Below are 18,741 nucleotides of genomic sequence, written 5' to 3'. Positions count from 1 at the left end.
AAAGATTAGATCCTTTTCTAGCTGCTGTACCCTAAATGGTAGTCTTATAGGGTCTAGGACAATGCCATTTTGCACGGTTTTAAGGTTTGATTTGTGAGTGTTTACTGTTAAAAGGCACCTTAAAGTGAACGTCCCATGATCAGAACAGGTGCCTGGTAAAAAAAACATTTGATATCCTATAACTGTTGGCCATACAAGTAGCAAATCTGTTGTCTTCATCCCAGTGTTATTGAAGGCCAACCCTTTAGGTCCCCTAAGTTTCAAAAGCAAATGTATCACTCTTGGGGGAAAAAAAGGAGAAATGGCAGGGTCTGTCACCCCTCTGCTAACGAGATATGCTTTGTTAGATAAGGAGTTGTAGGGGTCAAACCTGCCAAATAAATTCTTACTAGCAGGTGATTAAATCAAGCCCCACTCTGATTCCCTGAATCAATACGCACATGCAATTATTGGCCTTTCTCAATTATATTTGTCTTGCAGAATTGTTTTCTAAATAACGAGGCATCAGTATGATCACGTTTATAAGCAGTTTAGCATGAAATATGCAAATTGGGGTGAAGTAAAGAAAGCCCCAGTCACGTTTTAACCATACATCCCTATGCTGCGCTCACCGATCATCCTATTCCAATTCCTTGACCATTTCAATTTTTTGGAAAAAGGTGTTGGGATGGTGAAGTTTTTCTATACTGGCACCATCATTATGGAATTCTCTCCCAGATCATCTTTGGCATGAAACAGGTTTTATGTTTTGGACAAAAAACCTGAAAACATGACTATTCAGTCAGACATACCATTGCTTATTAACTTTACTCACTGATGCGGAAGTGCTGCTGTTAAGTATCTACTAAGAGCCAAGAAAAACCACAAATATCCAGCCTCTGCCATGCTGTGTCTGTTTGAGGGAAACTGAATGGTGTTGTTTCCAAATATATTGCCTTATTTGTATATATTGATTGGTTATTTGGAAACACCTTAAATCTGCTATCCTGAGTCCTAGATAAATTATCAGCATATTAGAGATGTTTAAAAATAGAGGTTAAAGCATATTTTCTTATGACGAGGTTATATTGATTGGATCTTTGCAAAAACGAAATCTGTCATCCAGATTAGTAAATAGTTAAACAAGAAATTGGAGATGCTTGGAAAAAGAATTTGAAGGTATATGAAGATGCTAAGGCTCTGGTGTGAGAATGGTGAAATCACTTGAGAAAAAGTTGTGAAAATTAGCATAAACTTTCTTAAGATTATAATCAGCCATGAAGAAGTAGTGGACTTCTTGCCATGAAATACGCAATGGTTGTCCCTTGACAATAGTTATACATTTTGTGGATATTGGATTGAACACAGCTGGAAATAAATTTAAAAAAATGTTGATTCTGTACATTGCAGATAGGTTTACAACGTTGTATGCAATACATATGAGATGATGGTTTATAGGATAGGGAAAAGGCGTGGACTGAGCTAATTGAAGCAAGTAAAAGATATATGAGGGCTTTTTGGCTGCTGGTCAACTCTGTCCCCATTGCTGGCAAGGACACTGCTGTAATAGACACTGTCATTCCAGCACAGGTGTGGGTGGAATATTTCTCCATAATTTTTAATAATGAGGAGCATACCCTCCAGGGATCAGAGACTGAGTTTATTGACATGCATGATATGTCTACAGCAATAGCTCTGTCGTTCGTTTGAAGTTGTGGATGTGATACATGCCATTCAAGGGTGTCCCTCTTGAAAAGCTCCCGGACCTGATAGAATCCCTGTTGATGTATATAAAACCCTGCCAGAATTATAGGGGGGCCTTTACTCACTTGCGTTTTAAGATATGCTGTGACTGACCCCTTGATAGAGACCTGGAGAGAGGCAATTATTGTACCCATTTTTTAAAAGGGGGAACAAGGCTGAACCACACTTGTATCACCTAATCTCTTTGTCAGACAGCTCTGTAAAGATTTTAGGCCGAGTGCTGTTAGCAAAGCTGGAGACCTGGGCTGCGGAGACCTACTGTTTATCAGAGGTTCAGTTCGGGTTCAGCCCGGGGTTAGGTACAGTCAAACAGACAAAAATACAACAAGGCTAAAAAAAAAAGGCTAAGTTCACTTAGCCTTTATGGATCTATGGACTTCATGCTTATACCTCGGCTAGGGTTTTCCACAGTCAGGAGGGTGGTCTCATGGAGGAATTGTCCTCTTTGAAGGGGGTCAGACAGGGATGTGTGCTGGCCCCCTTTCTTTTTCTTTATATAAAGTCTGTAAGACCACCTGCGTAGTGCAGGGAAGATTTGACACTTATTATTAATTCTCGACCAATCACTGTGCTATTTTATGGGGATGATGCTGTCCTCGGTTTGAGGACTGCAAACAACCTCCAATCACTGTTGGATGCTTTTAATACCTTAATGGGAAGTCTTTGTTTGAGAACGAATAGAACAAAGTCTTATGTGATGAAAAGCCATCTAAAACTAAGGAATTTGTTCTAGAGGGCTCAGAAATTTTAAAAGTTCCCAATTTTACTTATCTAGAGGGCCCTTTAGAGGTTGATTTCAATTGGAAATTTTTAATGAGAGTCTGTGTTTTACAATTTCAAAGAGCCATAGATGCCATTTTTAGATTTTCAAAGAAGCTGGGTCTCTAGCCAGTGAGGGAAAATATGACTGTCATCAAATGCAAATGTTTGCCTACTGCGTCATTTGGAACCGGGAATGGGGATTATAGTAATAGAAAGTGCCTCCAGGTAGTGGAGAACACATTTCCATAGGCGACTGTTTGCGGTTCTGCAATCAACCCCGGCTGCTTTTTGTCATAGATGTTGGTTTGATGTGTACTGATCATATAGGAGTGCAGCATTTACTGCTCTGGCTTAAAGCGCGGATGAATCCCAAAGCTCAGCTTTATAGAGCAGTGATTACAGATTGATTGTCATTGGCCCGGGCTATGGACATACCATGGCTTAGGTATGTTAGTACTTTTGTGTTTTGACTAGGGATCAGGGAATTTTTCCAGACTTAATTATTTTACAAAAGATGGAACTAAGGTGTTATATTGGCACCATGTTTCTGAATTGAATGAGCTGGAAGGTATCGGGGGAACTAGTGAGTGTCGCTGCAGCCGCTTTATCCTATGCTGTATTGTACAGTTCTTTCCTCGGAGCAACACAGATTTTTATTGTCCAGATTCTGTTTGAAGTCTGTACATTTTTTTGTTGCATTCCCTACCCAAGGCACCTGGTTTAAAAAGTGTTTGCCGTGCACTTGTGACTGTCAAACTCCTCAAAGCACACTACATTTTATTCCCTTTAGTAGTTTATATAGTGTACATAGGAGAAGGTTCCTTCACCCTGTGCTTCTGGCCTGAGGCATTAGGTCTAGTCTATGAGCGTATTCATATTTGCACGATTTGGGATGTGAAGCGACTATTAATGCTGTGTTAAATTTTATACTCCATGCCATTCGAATTCACAAATAGTTTTAGCTTTTTGCATTATCTTTATTAATCTGACATTAATATTTATATTTTTTAATGTTTTATGTATAACTATTATGTCTGTGACTTTTATGGCTCTGTTTAATCGAATTAAGTATTTTTTGACTGTTTATAGTTGAATTTAGGAAAACAAAATTATTTGTACTAAGTCAGTGATTTTGTGATTCGAAGATATATTCTCCACACATACTGTAGCAACCTTGTGATGCAATTTGAAATATTGGTTTGCTTATGGGGATATCCCATCAGCTGGGTTTTAATCTCTGCAGGGGCACTGCCTACACAGTAGTGCAACTTTTGTCTCCCTTCCAGCACCCTTGTTGAGGATAGCTGTTGGAAAACCAAGGCTTTGTTTAGATTAACTGGTGTAAAACTGTTTATTTGGAATTACAATTAGTTATTCAACAAACTAGTTCCTGTACTCAAAGCCAAAAGACACTCTATCTTTAACATATACTCTTCCCAATACATAAATCTAGCCTTATGCCTTTGGTATAACTTTTCATAATAACATGCAACCTATAAAATCAGATAACTTTACCCAATGAACTACTCAGGCTATAGGTTTGATCACTGGCTTGCCACCGTAACAATCTCAGGCCTACTGTATCCAGTATAAACCTTTGAAAGGCAATGCGCACCACCTAAAAGATTAAAAGCTTGTAGAGAACGTGAGGAGCCCAAGAACCTGTTTGAAATCACCAGAAAACTGCTGTAAGAAGCACGACAAAGTCCAGCAATGGCTGAAATGTCAAAACAGACCTAAAATACAAAGGTCGGTGGTTTAAGCTGATTTTAAATGTCAATTCAGATAAAACCTATTGTTCTACAGAAGTGAACATTATAAAATTGAAGGTAAACAGTTTACTTCTGAATGTAGTTTTAGATTTTTGTAAAAAAAAAAAAAAAGGCAGTTTTGTTGATGAGAAACAGTAAAAATCTAAAAATTGTGGAAAAATGAAGGATTTTCTTTATCTCTTGTATAGCACACACTGAAACATGGATTGCTCATAGACTCTCAGCCCCAAAAGTTAAAAAAAATAATTAAAAAAAAGAAATGCAACATGAACTAATACAAATTGAGCAGATCCTCTTAATAATCTGCAACAATCGTGGAATAATTTTCTAAAGTACAGGGGAGCGTTTGCATATCTGATATGCTGTTTAGAATTGTTCCGTGGCAGAGGGGCAACCACATAGAGCCTTTGGTACTCTCTTGTCACGGAAAAGGGACAGAGTTACAAAGAACCTAAGGTCCTTTTTCATTGGGGACTAACGAGGAGGCTAGGATGCACCTCTTTGGTTTATTTTTCAAACGTTTGGGTGACAATCCGTGTAAGAATGTAAAAACGAATCACCAGATTATCAAACGGATTCTTGATTTGCCTACCAACCTATGAACAGAACATAACCGTGATAGACAGTGTGCTGTTTCGGTAAGTCGGGCATCAAACTCCCTGCTGCATCTTGCGTTGCTTGAAAACGCTTAGTTTGGCATAGTGGGAGGTTTGTATGAAGTTCACAAAAAAGCAAGTTTATCAAGTTTGACACTAAAAAAAACACCAAAAAAACTGCTTGATATTGCCCTCTGTACCTTAAATTGTTCTCCAAAGCGTCGCTTTTTTCTTTCCAGCTCCATGAAGCAGACATTGTGGTGATTGGAAGCAGAAAGCCAGATGAAGTTTCAGTTGATTGGAAAATACCTGCAGCCATTGTCATCCATTGCTCTCACATCTATGGATCAGGTATGTTGAGAACTTGTGTATACACACCACAGGACACATTGACCATAGACACTTCGAACGCACATTGCGGCCCGGTCTTTCTATGGGCTACGTCTGTCTTATGGTCAATTGAACATCAGTTCCCTGGGGCTTTCCCAGGGCGTTGGTGGGGCTGTCGAGTGTAGCTCGGCTCCCTTCATCTCCCCACCCCATTCACTCCTCCCCACCCCATTCACTCCTCCCCACCCCATTCACTCCTCCCCCAAAGGTCAGATCCCCATCGCAGGACCCCATCCCCAGTCACATTGTGGAGGCAAGCCGCAAATGTGCCTTGCCTACACCCTTTCGATTTGTCCTCGGCACATCCCAGGGCTCCTGGCTGCATATTCCACGTGGGTGTCTGCACTCAATGAAGAACACAGCTAGCTGAATTACTTTGAATTTGTGTATAAACATATTGTAACCATAACCTTTTCAAAGGCATCAATGAAACCCAAGATGTGACTTTATACCTGCTCTTAAGCAGAATATACTGTGAATGACGCTACAATAATGTCTGCCATTATCAATGAAATGTGCTAAATGTTTAAACTTTTCACTGATTCTGCTCCTTGTTTCATACCTAAAATAGTCAGTGAGAGTAGTTTAGTTAAATATGGAAGAAAACATTGAATGCTCTCCATAGTACTTGTATTGGTAAACAGAAAAATAAGTAGACATACTAATTGTGGGATTGTTACATTTACACTATATGGTTAAGAGCATTGATAATCTGGCCTGCATAAGATGCCTGCGGATATGTCTTTATATTACTGATATCTTTGGGGTTTGCTGTAAATGTAACACTCAGGAAAAAAGTAAGATTTACTCAGTATGTCGTTGCATTCTTCAGTTGTGCAATACTTTGTACCCAACTCTGCTGTTTTCTCTGAAAGCTATTGACCTCTTTGTCTAAGTTGAAAAAATATGTTTGAAAAACATACTGATCACTAGTGGAGACTCAGAACAGATTGTGGGTCTGAAACAGCCACTATGCAAGTTGTGGTGTCGTATTGCAGTTCATGCACAACTGAGACGGATGCATACAGGTCCTCCAGGAGATCTCTGCAAAATTGATACTCTGGATCACAAAGCGTTGAACTTGAAAACATGCATGTACTCTTGTGTGGTTCAACTCTTTCCTGCAAGAATGTAGAAAAACACGGTCAACCAGTCCCCATAGAATATGGAACTTATGAGAGTTAAGTTTTCACATCTAGGTGGAACCCCCTGACAATATGTGGAGAAAAGTGGGCATCATGAGGCACCAATATACTGTTATGTAACTGTGTTGTGCTCTCTCCCTTTGTTTGGCTTATTTTTTTATTTTTTTTTAACTGGTCTACTTTTTTTACTTTCTTTGAGATCTCTCTATACTTCTGTGCTTTCTACAACCAGTCCCTACCTTGTGGGGTTCTCGGGTAAGGCGCTATATGCAACGGATAGGCAAATACGAATGTTCCAGTATGTCTTGCATGAAACTCGATGTGCATGTGACATTGTCTCATAGGGTGATGTTGTGTCAACATACAGCATGCTGCTTAAAACCATGGCAAAGTTGATGAATACTAACCAACATAAAATGAATAGTATCAGTGTAGGAAGTTGGCTCTGTATATACTATCTCAGTGAGAGATAGTGTGCACAGAGTCCAAGGGTTCCCCTTCGAGGTTGATAGTGGCAAAATTAGATAATTCTAATGCTCTAATCTGTGGTACTGTGGTGGAGCAGTAGGCTTATCAGAGGCTAGTGTTAAGCATTTGTTGTACACACACAGGCAATAAATGAGGAACACACACACTCAGACAATTCCAGGCCAATAGGTTTTTATACAGAAAAATATCTTTACTTAATTTATTTTAGAACCACAAGATTCAAGATTTGAGGTAAGTACATAAAATGCAAGGTACTTCACACAGGTAAGTATAGAACTTTGATTCAAAGCAGTAGTACATACAGTTTTAGTTAAAATGGCAATACGCTAATTTAAAATTGGACACAGTGCAAAAATCAACAGTTCCTGGGGGAGGTAAGTTTGGTTAAGTTTCTCAGGAAAGTAAAGCACTTACACAGTCCGTCCCCTGGGCATAGGCAGCCCACCGTTGGTTGCTCAAGGCAACCCCAAGGTTACCGCACCAGCAACACAGGGCCGGTCAAGTGCAGAGGTCAAAGTAGGGCTCAAAACACATAGGCGCCTATGGAGAACAGGGGTGCTCCAGTTCCATTCTGCTAGCAGGTAAGTACCTGCGTCCTCGGGGAGCAGACCGGGGGGGGAGGGGGTTTGTAAAGCACTGGGGGGGGGGGGGGGGGGGGGGGACACAAACAGGCACACAAAACACACACTCGGTGACACGGGGCGGCCGGTTGCAGTGTGCAAAGTAGGCATCAGGTTTGCTATTGTAAGCAATGGAGGGACCCGGGGGTCACTTAGGCGTTGCAGGCAGGGCACAGGGGGGCTTCTCGGGCCAGTAACCGACTGGGCTAGGATAAGGGCCGCCTGCTGGTCACTCCTGCACTGGTGGGTGTTTCCTCTCGGTCCTGGGGGCTGCAGGTGCAGTACTTGGTCCAGGCGTCAGGTTCCTTGTTACCAGGCAGTCGCAGTCGGGGGAAGCCTCTGGATCCTCTCTGCAGGTGTCGCTGTGGGGGCACACGGGGGTTGACTCAGGTTACTCACATTGTCGTACTTGCCTGGGAGTCCTCTCGGCGGTGTTTGTTCTCTGGAGCTAGAGCCGGGGGTGTTGGGTGTCGGGTGCAGTGTGTGAAGTCTCAGGCTTCCAGCAGGAAGAGAGAGTTCTTTAAAAGTTGCTAAAAAGTTGCAAAGTTGTTGCTGTTTTTGAACAGTGCGGCTGTTCTTGGGAGTTTCTTGGTCCTTCGGGTTCAGGGCAGTCCTCTGAGTCCTCAGAGGTCACTGGTCCCTGTCGGATGCGTCACTGTGCAGGCTCTCTGAGTCTGGAGACAGGCCGGTAGGGCTGGGGCCAAGTCAGTTGGTGTCTCCGTCGTCTCTGCGGGGCTTTCAGGTCGCAGGAATCTGATTTCCTGGGTTCAGGGTCGCCTCTAAATACTAAATTTAGGGGTGCTTTTAGGTCTGGGGGGCAGTAGCCAGTGGCTACTGTCCTGGAGGGTGGCTACACCCTCTTTGTGCCTCCTCCCTGAGGGGAGGGGGGCACATCTCAATTCCTATTGGGGAAATCCTCCTATGTCAAGATGGAGGATTTCTAAAGGCAGGAGTCACCTCAGCTCACGGCACCTTAGGGGCTGTCCTGACTGGTGGGTGACTCCTCCTTGTTTTTCTAATTATCTCCTCCAGCCTTGCTGCCAAAAGTGGGGGCAGTGGCCGGAGGGGCGGGCATCTCCACTAGCTGGGATGCCCTGGGGTGCTGTAACAAAAGGAATGAGCCTTTAAGGCTCAACGCCAGGTGTTAGTTCCCTGCAGGGGGAGGTGAGAAGCACCTCCACCCAGTACAGGATTAGTTCCTGGCCACAGAGGCATTTCCTTACATTCAGCAAATCTAAATCAAGACTGGTACATGTGACACTGCTGCCCTAATTCATTTAATGGAGAACTAGAAGTGTACTGATAACTTGGAGCTGGACATTTGGCAAAAATGCAGGTGAATGCGAATACTGCAAGCCGCACCCACAGACGCTTCAAAACTTATGGTAAAGTATATTTTGGAATGGAGACCCACTGATTCAGCAGCATCGCAGCACATGGTATATGGCTAAGAATGAGACTCATCAACTGTGACTTACAGTACATGCAACATATTGTATGTCTACACAGATAAGCCGTCCAGTAAAAAAGTGTGTGTATCGATATGAAAGAAGTTTTATTTTCCCCTCCTGTTTGTCCTGGTACAAAAACATTGTTGAAGTGCCCTATATTTGTCAAAATTCTGCCAAGTAGTAGCACAAGATCCTGCTCGTACTTCTACTGTACTTGAAATGAAGAGTGGGTCAATGCACTCAATCCATATGCCAGGGGTTGCAAACAATGCTTCAAAAAACAAAAACAAATCTCTCATGGACCGGGCAGGCTGAGAAATTGTCAATGCCACAGTGAGTAAATTATTTATTAGTAAACTGAGCGGTGATTTCCCTAAAAGTATGAAAATAGAGTAACATTTCTGCATCTATGTATTTGTCAAATCCATTTATTTCTATATACAACATATAACCATGATGACGAACGTCCCCAACCATCTGTGCTGTCCCTTCAATGTATTCTTTTATTTGTAAGGTTCTCTCACTTTTTTGCTTTTGGCAAGATATTGACAATTCCCTGAACCAGAAGGTGCTTCTCAAAGACTTTCTTTGGTGCATCCTGAGATAGCAAGGCACTCAATTGGTGTGACACACACAGTTTTGAGAAGGTAACATTGGCTAATGACAGCAATTTTAGTTTTTGGGTGCTGGAGCCTACTGGCCCTTGATTTGGGATATATGGAGCAGCTTAGATTTTTTATTTTTTTGTAATGTTTGCAAACTTAATTTGCATTGGTTTTGAACTATTGATCATGAACATTGGAATGTGTACTTAAGGTTGAGCCTTTGGAATCACTAACTTCTTGTTAGGGTTACGCTTAGCTGGTTGCAAACATCTACTTTTTGTAAACATGGCAATTGAAGATACTTGTGGCCCATGAAGGATAACCTGGGCAGTCCCAACCTTCAAGTTTGTTTCCTTTCCTATTAACTTCCAGAACAGGCCTGTGGAGTTAGCACTTAACACGATCCTCTTGGGCATTCACCAGCACTGTGCATTTTTGAATGATGGCATGAGGTGCCACTCCAAACCGTTTGGTTGAATGCTTGAACTTTCAAGGATGCCCAAATAGCTGATTGGCCTTTGACAATTTAGAATTATAGGTGCCCTCCCGCACCCCCCGACCATATGATGGGTCATCGTGGATGCAGACATTGGCACCTTTTTGCTTGCTGTTGGTGCTATTGTGTTTGAATGTGTTTCCATTTGTTAGCTGTGTTTGAGATTCCTAGGATCATGAATGATAAAGGATTGCAAATCGGAGGCAAAGTAACTCAGTTTTGGCAGGAAGATTGCTATTCTGTTTTACATTTGTCGGAAAGTCCTCCTTTTTGTAGCGGTCACCCCGAACATTTTGACTGATACTGGTGGTTAATGACTGACACTGCCCTGAGTACTGCTAACCAGTCCCAGGGACCGTGCTCTGTGTAAAACTGATTACGCAAATTAGGCTAATTATAATTGGATATACCAACCTACCCAGAAGTCCCTAGTATATGGTAGGGCATGTAGGTTTAAGGACCCCAGCATAGGTAGTGCACCCATAGGTGAACTGCTGTGGTGCCCAGTGTCACTTTGAAGGCAGACCTGCATTGCTGGCTGCTTTTAAGTTAAAGTTAACCCCAGGATCAACTTTGGAATTAAAAACACTTCCAAAGTCGTACGCTACCTTATTTTTACATATGTCACCCATAAGGTATGCCATAAGTGCCCCAGGGTTGGGTGCAATTTAACTTTAAGCTGGGTCTTTATAAAAGTTGTTTTATAATCCCTAGTGAGGGAAAATAGACAAATTTGTGTTTCTCCATTTTAGTGGATGGTCTCCATTGGCTTATATTGAGAGACTTTATTTTAAAAATAAAATCTTATTTTCCATTGGAAGGAGCTAAATATAGAAAGTTGGTATCAAATTAAAAGTTATAATAAATCCAACAATTTGCCACTGTTGAATTGAATAATATAACTTGAACAGGGAAGGATTTATGGATGTCTTGCTAAAAATTACCAGCTTCAGCCATATAGTGCTCTTCTCTGATTGGTTAGCCTCTGGCAGCCTGAGCTAGGCTTCCTTGGTGAGGTGTGAAGTGGCCTGGGCTAAAACAAAGGAAGCGCCTGGTGCCTGGTGGGAGAGGAATTACCTCAGCAGATGGTAGGGGTAGGATGGGGGGGGGGGGGGAGAAGAGCAGCCAAATTGGACATCAGAGAAGAGAAGGACATTTGGAACATCAGCTGGACCTCCGCCATTTCCTGCAGCCCCAGACAACCATGTGCCCCCTGATTAGATTAAAATAGAGCTGGAAAGGGGTGTGTTAAGGGAAACCTAGCCACACCAGTGGATGGACTCTAAACTCTAAGATTTAATTTTCGCCATTTTGGGTTTTGGAGGAATGTTGCTCCCTGAGATTGATATTTGCCACACTTCCCAGGAACTGGTCACTCAAGAGGGTGGATGACTGCACATGATTAGACAGGAGCCCTCCTCTGCTTTCCACCCCAGGAGCAAGGATACAAATGTAAGAGCTTCCCCACAATTGAGATTCTTACTAGAAAAAGGCAAGAAGGACTGCCCTGCTGGATTCCTGGCCTGCACCTGGTCCCTGCACTCAAGGACTGCACCAGCTGGACATTTTGGGCTTCACCAATAAAAGGACTTTGTCTTTATCAATCTCAGGAAGGTACTCTCTGTATGCTACAGGTAGAAGGGAGCTGACCAGAGTTGCCCTGCACCAAGTCCTGCAGAAATAGCCCAGCTGACTAGTGGCTATTTACGGATTTTAACCTCTAAGAAGCAACTCTGAGCTTCTGGAACCTTGGTGTGAGCCGTGGATACTTGAAGGACCTTAAAAGTACTTCTGGAAGAGGATCCAGAAGTCTGGAGCAACTTCGGAAAAAAGCTCCATAAGTGGACTGACGCGATGGCGAGAGTCAAACCAGCCAACGTCGACTGCGACCTGGCCGGACTTGCAGGTTCGCCCTGCTGAAAAGCTCCGAAGCCCCAGCCCTTCAGGATTTGACCGGGGACTCGTGGAAAGGCAATCCATCAATGTCACATTGAAATCTGCACACTGAGTAGGGTCATCTATGTTGGGGAAGAAAAGCTTCAAAAAAGTTTCTAAGTTGATGGTAAAAGTTTGACCTACAGGTGTTTCCAAGGAGGGCTCCATCGTGGTCAGCCTCAACTTTCAACTTTGTCCCGGTTGGAGGAAATCTTCCAGAAAAAGTGACTAAGTCTGAATGTAGGAACTTCACTGAGGCATCCCGCGATGTGTATTCGAAGAGGTCTCCAGCGAGGCCCTTACCAATAATCTTTCTTCCAACAATATTGTTGTGATCTCGGTTAGTTATGGATTACAAACTGTATGTTTAGGAATGTCACATGATCCTTTCTTCATTTTATTAATTGCATTGGTATTACTTTTATTTCCTTTTTCAGGGGGTTTCTGCTGTTTCTGCTGTTTGAAATCATTTTAAAATGTATAGTGTTTATAGCTAGGAACCCCATTGTTTCTTTTCAGTTTTTGTTGTACGGTGACATTTATATAGTGTGCACTAACCTTTTATGGTAGTGTTCGCCTAATTGTAAATCACACTATACCATGCATTGTGTAGAAAAAATAGCATCTTTCTAGCATAGTTACCCCTACTTTTTGCCTGGCCTCAGTGTGGACTGTAGTACTCTGGTATCCTGCTAATCAGGACCCCAGTGTCAGTTCTCTCTCTAAATTTGGGTGAATGGTAACTTTTACATCCCACAATTGGCATACCGATGCACCAGTGTGAGTCCCTAGTATATGGTACTTAGGTACATTAGTACACCAGGGGTCTCCTATGGGCTGCAGCATGTACTATGTCTCCCATGTAAGCCCACAGTGTCTGCAAGCCTGTCATTGCAGCCTGCGTGAAATGGTGCATGCACCTTTCACTTTAGATTTAAGGCTTGCCTTATATCGAGGTCACTGCACTTGAACATTGTAAGTCACCCCTATGGTAGGCCCTTCAGCCCTAGGGCAGGGTGCATTGTCCTGAGTTTGAGGGCACCATTGTGGGCACCATTGTATGAACAGAGGTGCCCCCTATAAATCCCAGACTCCGTTCACTGGGCTTTGTAAGTGCAAGGAAGCCATTTTAAGGTATTAGTGGACACTGGTCAGGAAAGGTAGTAAAACTTCATAATGGTTTCATCGAACCTAGGCATGTTTGGTATCAAACATGTTGGAATCATGCAACTATGCTATTTACAGTGTTAGTTGCATGATACCATTTACTCTGGGGGATCCTTCTTTAGAGGATCCCCCAGATCTACCTGTGCGGCCTTGCAGGGTCTGCATGCTAGCCCTTACTGCTGCCGACACCAGACACTGTTCTGCCTTCTTGCTGCTGAGCTTAACTCAAGCAGGGGAATGTGGCCTTGCATCCTACAGGGTCGCAAGGACTCTGCACCAGGAAGGAATCTCCCTTGGAGTGAAGGAGTCACTCCGCTGTATCTGCAGGCTCCACATCCACTGGCTGGTGGATCCTGCTGTCCCATGAACACCAAGAAGGCTCTGCAACACAGGAGGTGGTTCTGTGGTCCCCTCCAGGTCCAACTTGCCTTGTATCCAACTTTGGAGACAATGGGCCTTTTTTGTTGCCACTGGGAAGGAACCACCTGTGTGCTGCATCTGTTGATGTTACCAAGGCTTGTGGATTCTTCCTTCAGGAGATCTTTGAGCTCCAAGAAGCCCAAGCCTCCAGCACTCTGCAACTCCAAGAACAGCATCCACCCTGCAGCTCCTGCTGTGTGCGACTCATTCTTTGTTGTGCTGCTGAGGCCTCTCTCTGACTCCCTGTGCCTGCTGCCACTGGGTCTTTGTGGAGGCTCCTGCTTGCAGAGGGCCAGCCCTGACTCCCTTCCAAGGGTCAAGTCGTCTGAACCTTGCTGGTCCCCAAAATCCTGCAACCTTCCCTGCAGAGTCTTCCTACCTTTTCCAATGCTTATTGGTGGTTCTACTGACCACAGACCCCTCTGCTATTTGGTGACCGATGTGGTATAGCTCCTGGCTGACTCCAAAGATCTTCGTGTATCACCTGGATTCCGCAGCTATGCCTCTTCCTTCACTGACCTGCAGGACCTTCTCTCCAAGAAGAATGGGTATTGCCTACCTGCTCCGCCTGGACAGCTCAGAGTGGTCTGTACACGGTCCCCTTCTTTTTCAGGTTCTTGTCTGGAATCTGCCCTGGGGTTCCACCAACTCGGTCCATGGTTTGCAACATCAGCTGGACAAACGAGGCTCCCATGTACTCCAGCGAAGGTTTCTGACGTCACTTCACCCATATGCCCCCAGGATCCCTGGTGAAGGTATTTCACTTTACTGGGTTTCAACAAGTGGGGTCACTATTGAACCTTCCTTGTGCTCACTGGTTTCCTCGGGGAAGATACCTAAATCCTGAAAATTCTAACCGCAACAGTTAGTCTAAGGGGCACCTGGCTAGATTACACCTCTGCACACAGGCGCCGGGGGGATTTCAATTACTTACATTAGGTGATTTTGTACTTCCCCGGCCCCTGGGATCCTAACACACTTACCATGGTTGGGCACCTCCATTCTTATACCACTTTCTTAGTATAAGGTTTAGGTCCCCCATAGAGCTCCATGTATTTCTATCTATACCAATGTTAGGATAGTACTAGTGTTATAATAAAGAATACTTTATTTTTGTAACACTTGGTGTGGTTCTTTCTTGTGTGAACATCGCTTACTGACTACTGTGGTATTGTAAGTGCTTTACACTCCTCCTTGTTAAGCTTGAGCTGCCCTCCACAGCTACCCCTAGAGAGCTTTGGTTATCTAGGTACCAAAACACTATCACTAAAGATTGCCCAGACTCCGTATAGGGTGCCACATCATAGGTGCACACCACAAACTGCGCCAGTCTCCTACACATTGTCCTTTGTCATTTTTAGCATTTAACTTCAGTTTGTATTGTAAGTATATTTATATCTTCTGAAACAATATTGTATATAGAAAAGCTCACTACTCTAATAAATGTATTGTACTTTATAGTGACTGATCCATGTGCCGCCTTCGCTTTTCACCCACATTTACTCAGAGTACTCACTGTTTGACATGACATTGCATATTGATAACGTTTAACTGCTAAAAAGATCAATTCAGAGAATAAATGCTTATTGGGGTGATTGTATAAACCTAGGATATTACTATTTTTATGGAGTTAAATTGGACTGTGACTTGTATATTTTGTGTATTTATAATGTATGCACAAGGTCACTTTAAATGAGAAAAAGCAACTGGCATTTACTTGGATTAGGGGGAGAGGGAGTTGTGGAATACAATGAATTTATAAGATGAGGTAGCCAACTAAGCTGAATAGAAGATGGAATTCGCTAAAATACAAGAGGATTAAATCCAGAGTTCAATGGAGTATGGGTTATTACTGAGGAAATGGGCATTGATAGTTATCTACAGTCTAATGGCCACATACAGATTAGATTGAGCAAGATGGCCTATGGTGAAGATATTTTAAAATGGATGTTAAGTAATAGTTGGTTTAAGTATTTTTTATTTTTGTGTGTGTAGGGTGTCTTATCAATGAGATTTGTAATTTTTGTGCGCCTCTCTTGGGCTTTAATCAAACAATAAAAAAAAATTAAAATACTCAGAAGGCTGAGAAGGTCTAATTCTTTTCTTTTTTTTAATCCACGAATAATACATTTGGTTTATGCTGGTAGCAGCTGCAAAGATACTGTAGAACTAAGTTCCCAAAAAGCAAACAGAAGGAAGGGAGGCCAAAGACAACCTGGAGGCGAACTATGGAAACCGGAATGAACACCCTGAACCACAGCAAGGGCACTATACTGAAATGTGCACAAAACAGAGACTGCCCTTAGTTGCTGCCCTACATGGTAGTCCGCATAACAGGCAGTGAAAGTAAAGTGCCTCTTAACTGTAGCCAGATGTCCGTCCAGTCAACAGCATACTATGAGCTTAATTTGAGCCTCCCCTCATTTCCATAGCTTCAGAAGACAGTAATTGGCTTTCAGCACAGGTTTACAGGACATGTATCACATTAATTTCAACCTGTCAACTAGGAGATCGCTCTACGTATATATCCAACCACCCTCCTTCATAGATGTCTGGCATTGGAACGGCAGGGGAGGATGAATAACAGCTTCTCCACATACTCCCTCCTAACAGTAAAGGTTCTAGGCAGTTTGGCCAGGCAGCCATTTGGCTTTCCACTTGTGGGTTTCCTCAGCTAGAGCCCACTCCTGGAGGTCTTCAAGGCATATACTTTTTCAAGGTTTTAGTTATTGGCTGAAACCAGTGTATCCCCCTGTGCCTCTTAGCCAGCAGTACACTAGAAGGTGTGATTTCATGCTTGGTAAAGGGATCAGTCCCAATACATACTTATTGTGCTGCAAGGTTGCAATCTGTCCAGTGATAACTCAACCTGTCGGCTTTACCCCACAGAATTTTTTAATCTTCACTCATTTCCACATCACGTGCCCAAAAGTAGCATTTTCTAGCCCACTTTTCAGGCAGTGTTAATCTGTCAGGTGCATGTTTTGAAAGGTCGCTGATGTCTTTTTGGGTTCTATGTAGTTTATTAAATTGCACCATTTTAGAACCTGTATTTCTAAAGATGTTTTTAATATGTAGGCAGGACTCCTTATCTATTCCAAGTCAGCATAAGTTTTGGTCTGCCAGTTTTTATGGGTTTGTATAAAGATGAGATCAGTCTTCTACGCATCAGCATCAATGTTAATTGCCTCGGTTTACAAATTTCTTCTGGCATGTCAGGGAACTTTCTCCAAATCTTTTGTACCAACTTGGCGTACTGCAAGAATTGACCTGTTGTGTCTCTATATATGTCTTCTGCTACTTGGAATGATAGGAGTTTGCTATTGCCATATAAATAGCTCATGCTTATACCCCTCGATCTATTTGTCTATTGTCCTGTCCCCACATAAATTCACAAATGACTGCAATCCACAGAGCATGAACTCTTGTGGAAGTGGTCTTTTTACTTATCCTCTTGTCTGCCTGTTTCCAAAATTGTCTCCATCAGTAGGTCTAGTATGGCTGATCTTGGAGGTGACGTCCCCCCTGATGATTAAATACTATACTGTTTCTCCACCTAACGTCACTTTCAGTAAGATTTTTCCTGATTTGATCAGTCAGCCTCCCAATGTCATGTGGAGCAGTGCAGCAAATTTATATATTTCTAAGTCAGGGATCCCTAGCTGCCCTTCATGTGGTTGTTTCATTGTAGCTGGTTTTACTTTGCTGCATTTCTGTACTAATATAACATTTATTAACTTTTGATTTAGTTCCTCCTATTGATATAGGAAGTAGACATATGGCACCCTGTAAGGTATACAGACTTTGACGCTCCACGTCCAATTACAAAAAAAGCATGGTTCAGTTAGTTGCGGAGTTTTTCAGTCCTTCCAAGACTTCGTATATATGTTGTGACAGACCTTGCCCTTGTGCTTTATTGTGACTTCAAATATCAGAATCTACAAGTCCTCAAGGTTATACCTACATGGACAGATGAACAGCACTCAACTTTGAGTGTGTTCTGTTGTCCCTGGAACTGCAAGGACCGTAGAAAAAGCATGAAAACAATTTGAATGGAGGAGCTTTTGAGAATGGAGTTCATCAAGGGAGAGGGGAAGAGGGTAGAGTTGGTTTGGGTGTGTAATGCCTAGTTCTGATAGAGCAGTATTTGTGAAACAATATCCCAATGCCCTAGATGGTGAAGCTTAGCGCGAACCACTCCAAGCATACTGGCCTCATTGCTAAGAGGTATACATTTTACATTGTTGCTTTTTAAGCTGTATAATCAATGAGAAGTTTGATGCTCTCTAAATGACCTGGGACTTAGACAGCAGTACTTTAGAAATCATGGAGAATGCGAGTGTGAATGCACCCAAGCATAAAATAAATTACACATCCATGATACCTGTTAAAATATCCAGCACTAAACTTGTTGTAACGGTTGGAAACTTCAGTACTTTCCAATTTGTGGAGGTATATCTACCAAGGATAAAAGAAAGGCAAGCACTGTAATTAGGCCCTGTAGAAATGGAAAAGCCCAAACCAAAACATTTGGGAAGCAGTTTAGTTGCACTTCCACAAATTAATTAATAAATGCTGATCTAAAAATTTCAAGATTGGCAAAGTGAAACATGCTCTTTGATATAAATTGAATTTTAAAGTAGAGCGGGTGATGTACTAAGGCTAACCGGACCATAATGTTCAGACATGAGAGTGGGCTGCTTAATGATGCTTGATCAGAAGATGAAGAAACAAGCTTTAAGTCTAGAGGATCATTATAAAAATATGAGGAAAATTTAGAGCCATTCCAAACCTGATAATGTAAAGGAAAATTATAAAAGAATATTACTTTTTAAGATAGATGCTATGTCTTTATTAAATACTCCCATCTTACGTGTGACCAAAAAGATGCTTTACTGAATGCATCATTGATGCCACAGGTTTTGCAACCAATTCTAAAACATCAGGTTATATCAACAATGTGTGCGTAAGAAGTCTCCTTGGTTGAATTAACAGTTGTTCTTGTTTGACTCAAGTTTCAATTAAATCTGTGCACCTAAAAAAAAAAAATGCCCTTTTATTTAGGGAGTACATTCATCCATTGGGATTTGAACAGTGTTAATCATGACAAAAAAGACTAGGAAGAGCAGGAGAGGTTTAGATAATCTGAA

General features: G+C 42.4%; 1 protein-coding gene across 3 annotated transcripts in view; it reads left to right on the top strand.

Moving 5' to 3' along the window:
* MTHFD1L (methylenetetrahydrofolate dehydrogenase (NADP+ dependent) 1 like) overlaps positions 1 to 18,741 on the top strand; it is a 1,484,080-nt gene that overhangs the window by 313,570 nt on the left and 1,151,769 nt on the right. For all 3 annotated transcript variants that reach the window (XM_069234289.1, XM_069234288.1, XM_069234290.1), the window contains one exon: positions 5,113 to 5,224. In XM_069234289.1, coding sequence (XP_069090390.1) covers positions 5,113 to 5,224 — 112 coding nt within the window. The remainder of the gene's footprint in view (positions 1 to 5,112; positions 5,225 to 18,741) is intronic.

This window comes from Pleurodeles waltl, chromosome 5, assembly GCF_031143425.1.
Source record: "Pleurodeles waltl isolate 20211129_DDA chromosome 5, aPleWal1.hap1.20221129, whole genome shotgun sequence".
Taxonomy (NCBI): Eukaryota; Metazoa; Chordata; class Amphibia; order Caudata; family Salamandridae; genus Pleurodeles; species Pleurodeles waltl.
This window is presented reverse-complemented; position numbering and strand designations above follow the sequence as displayed.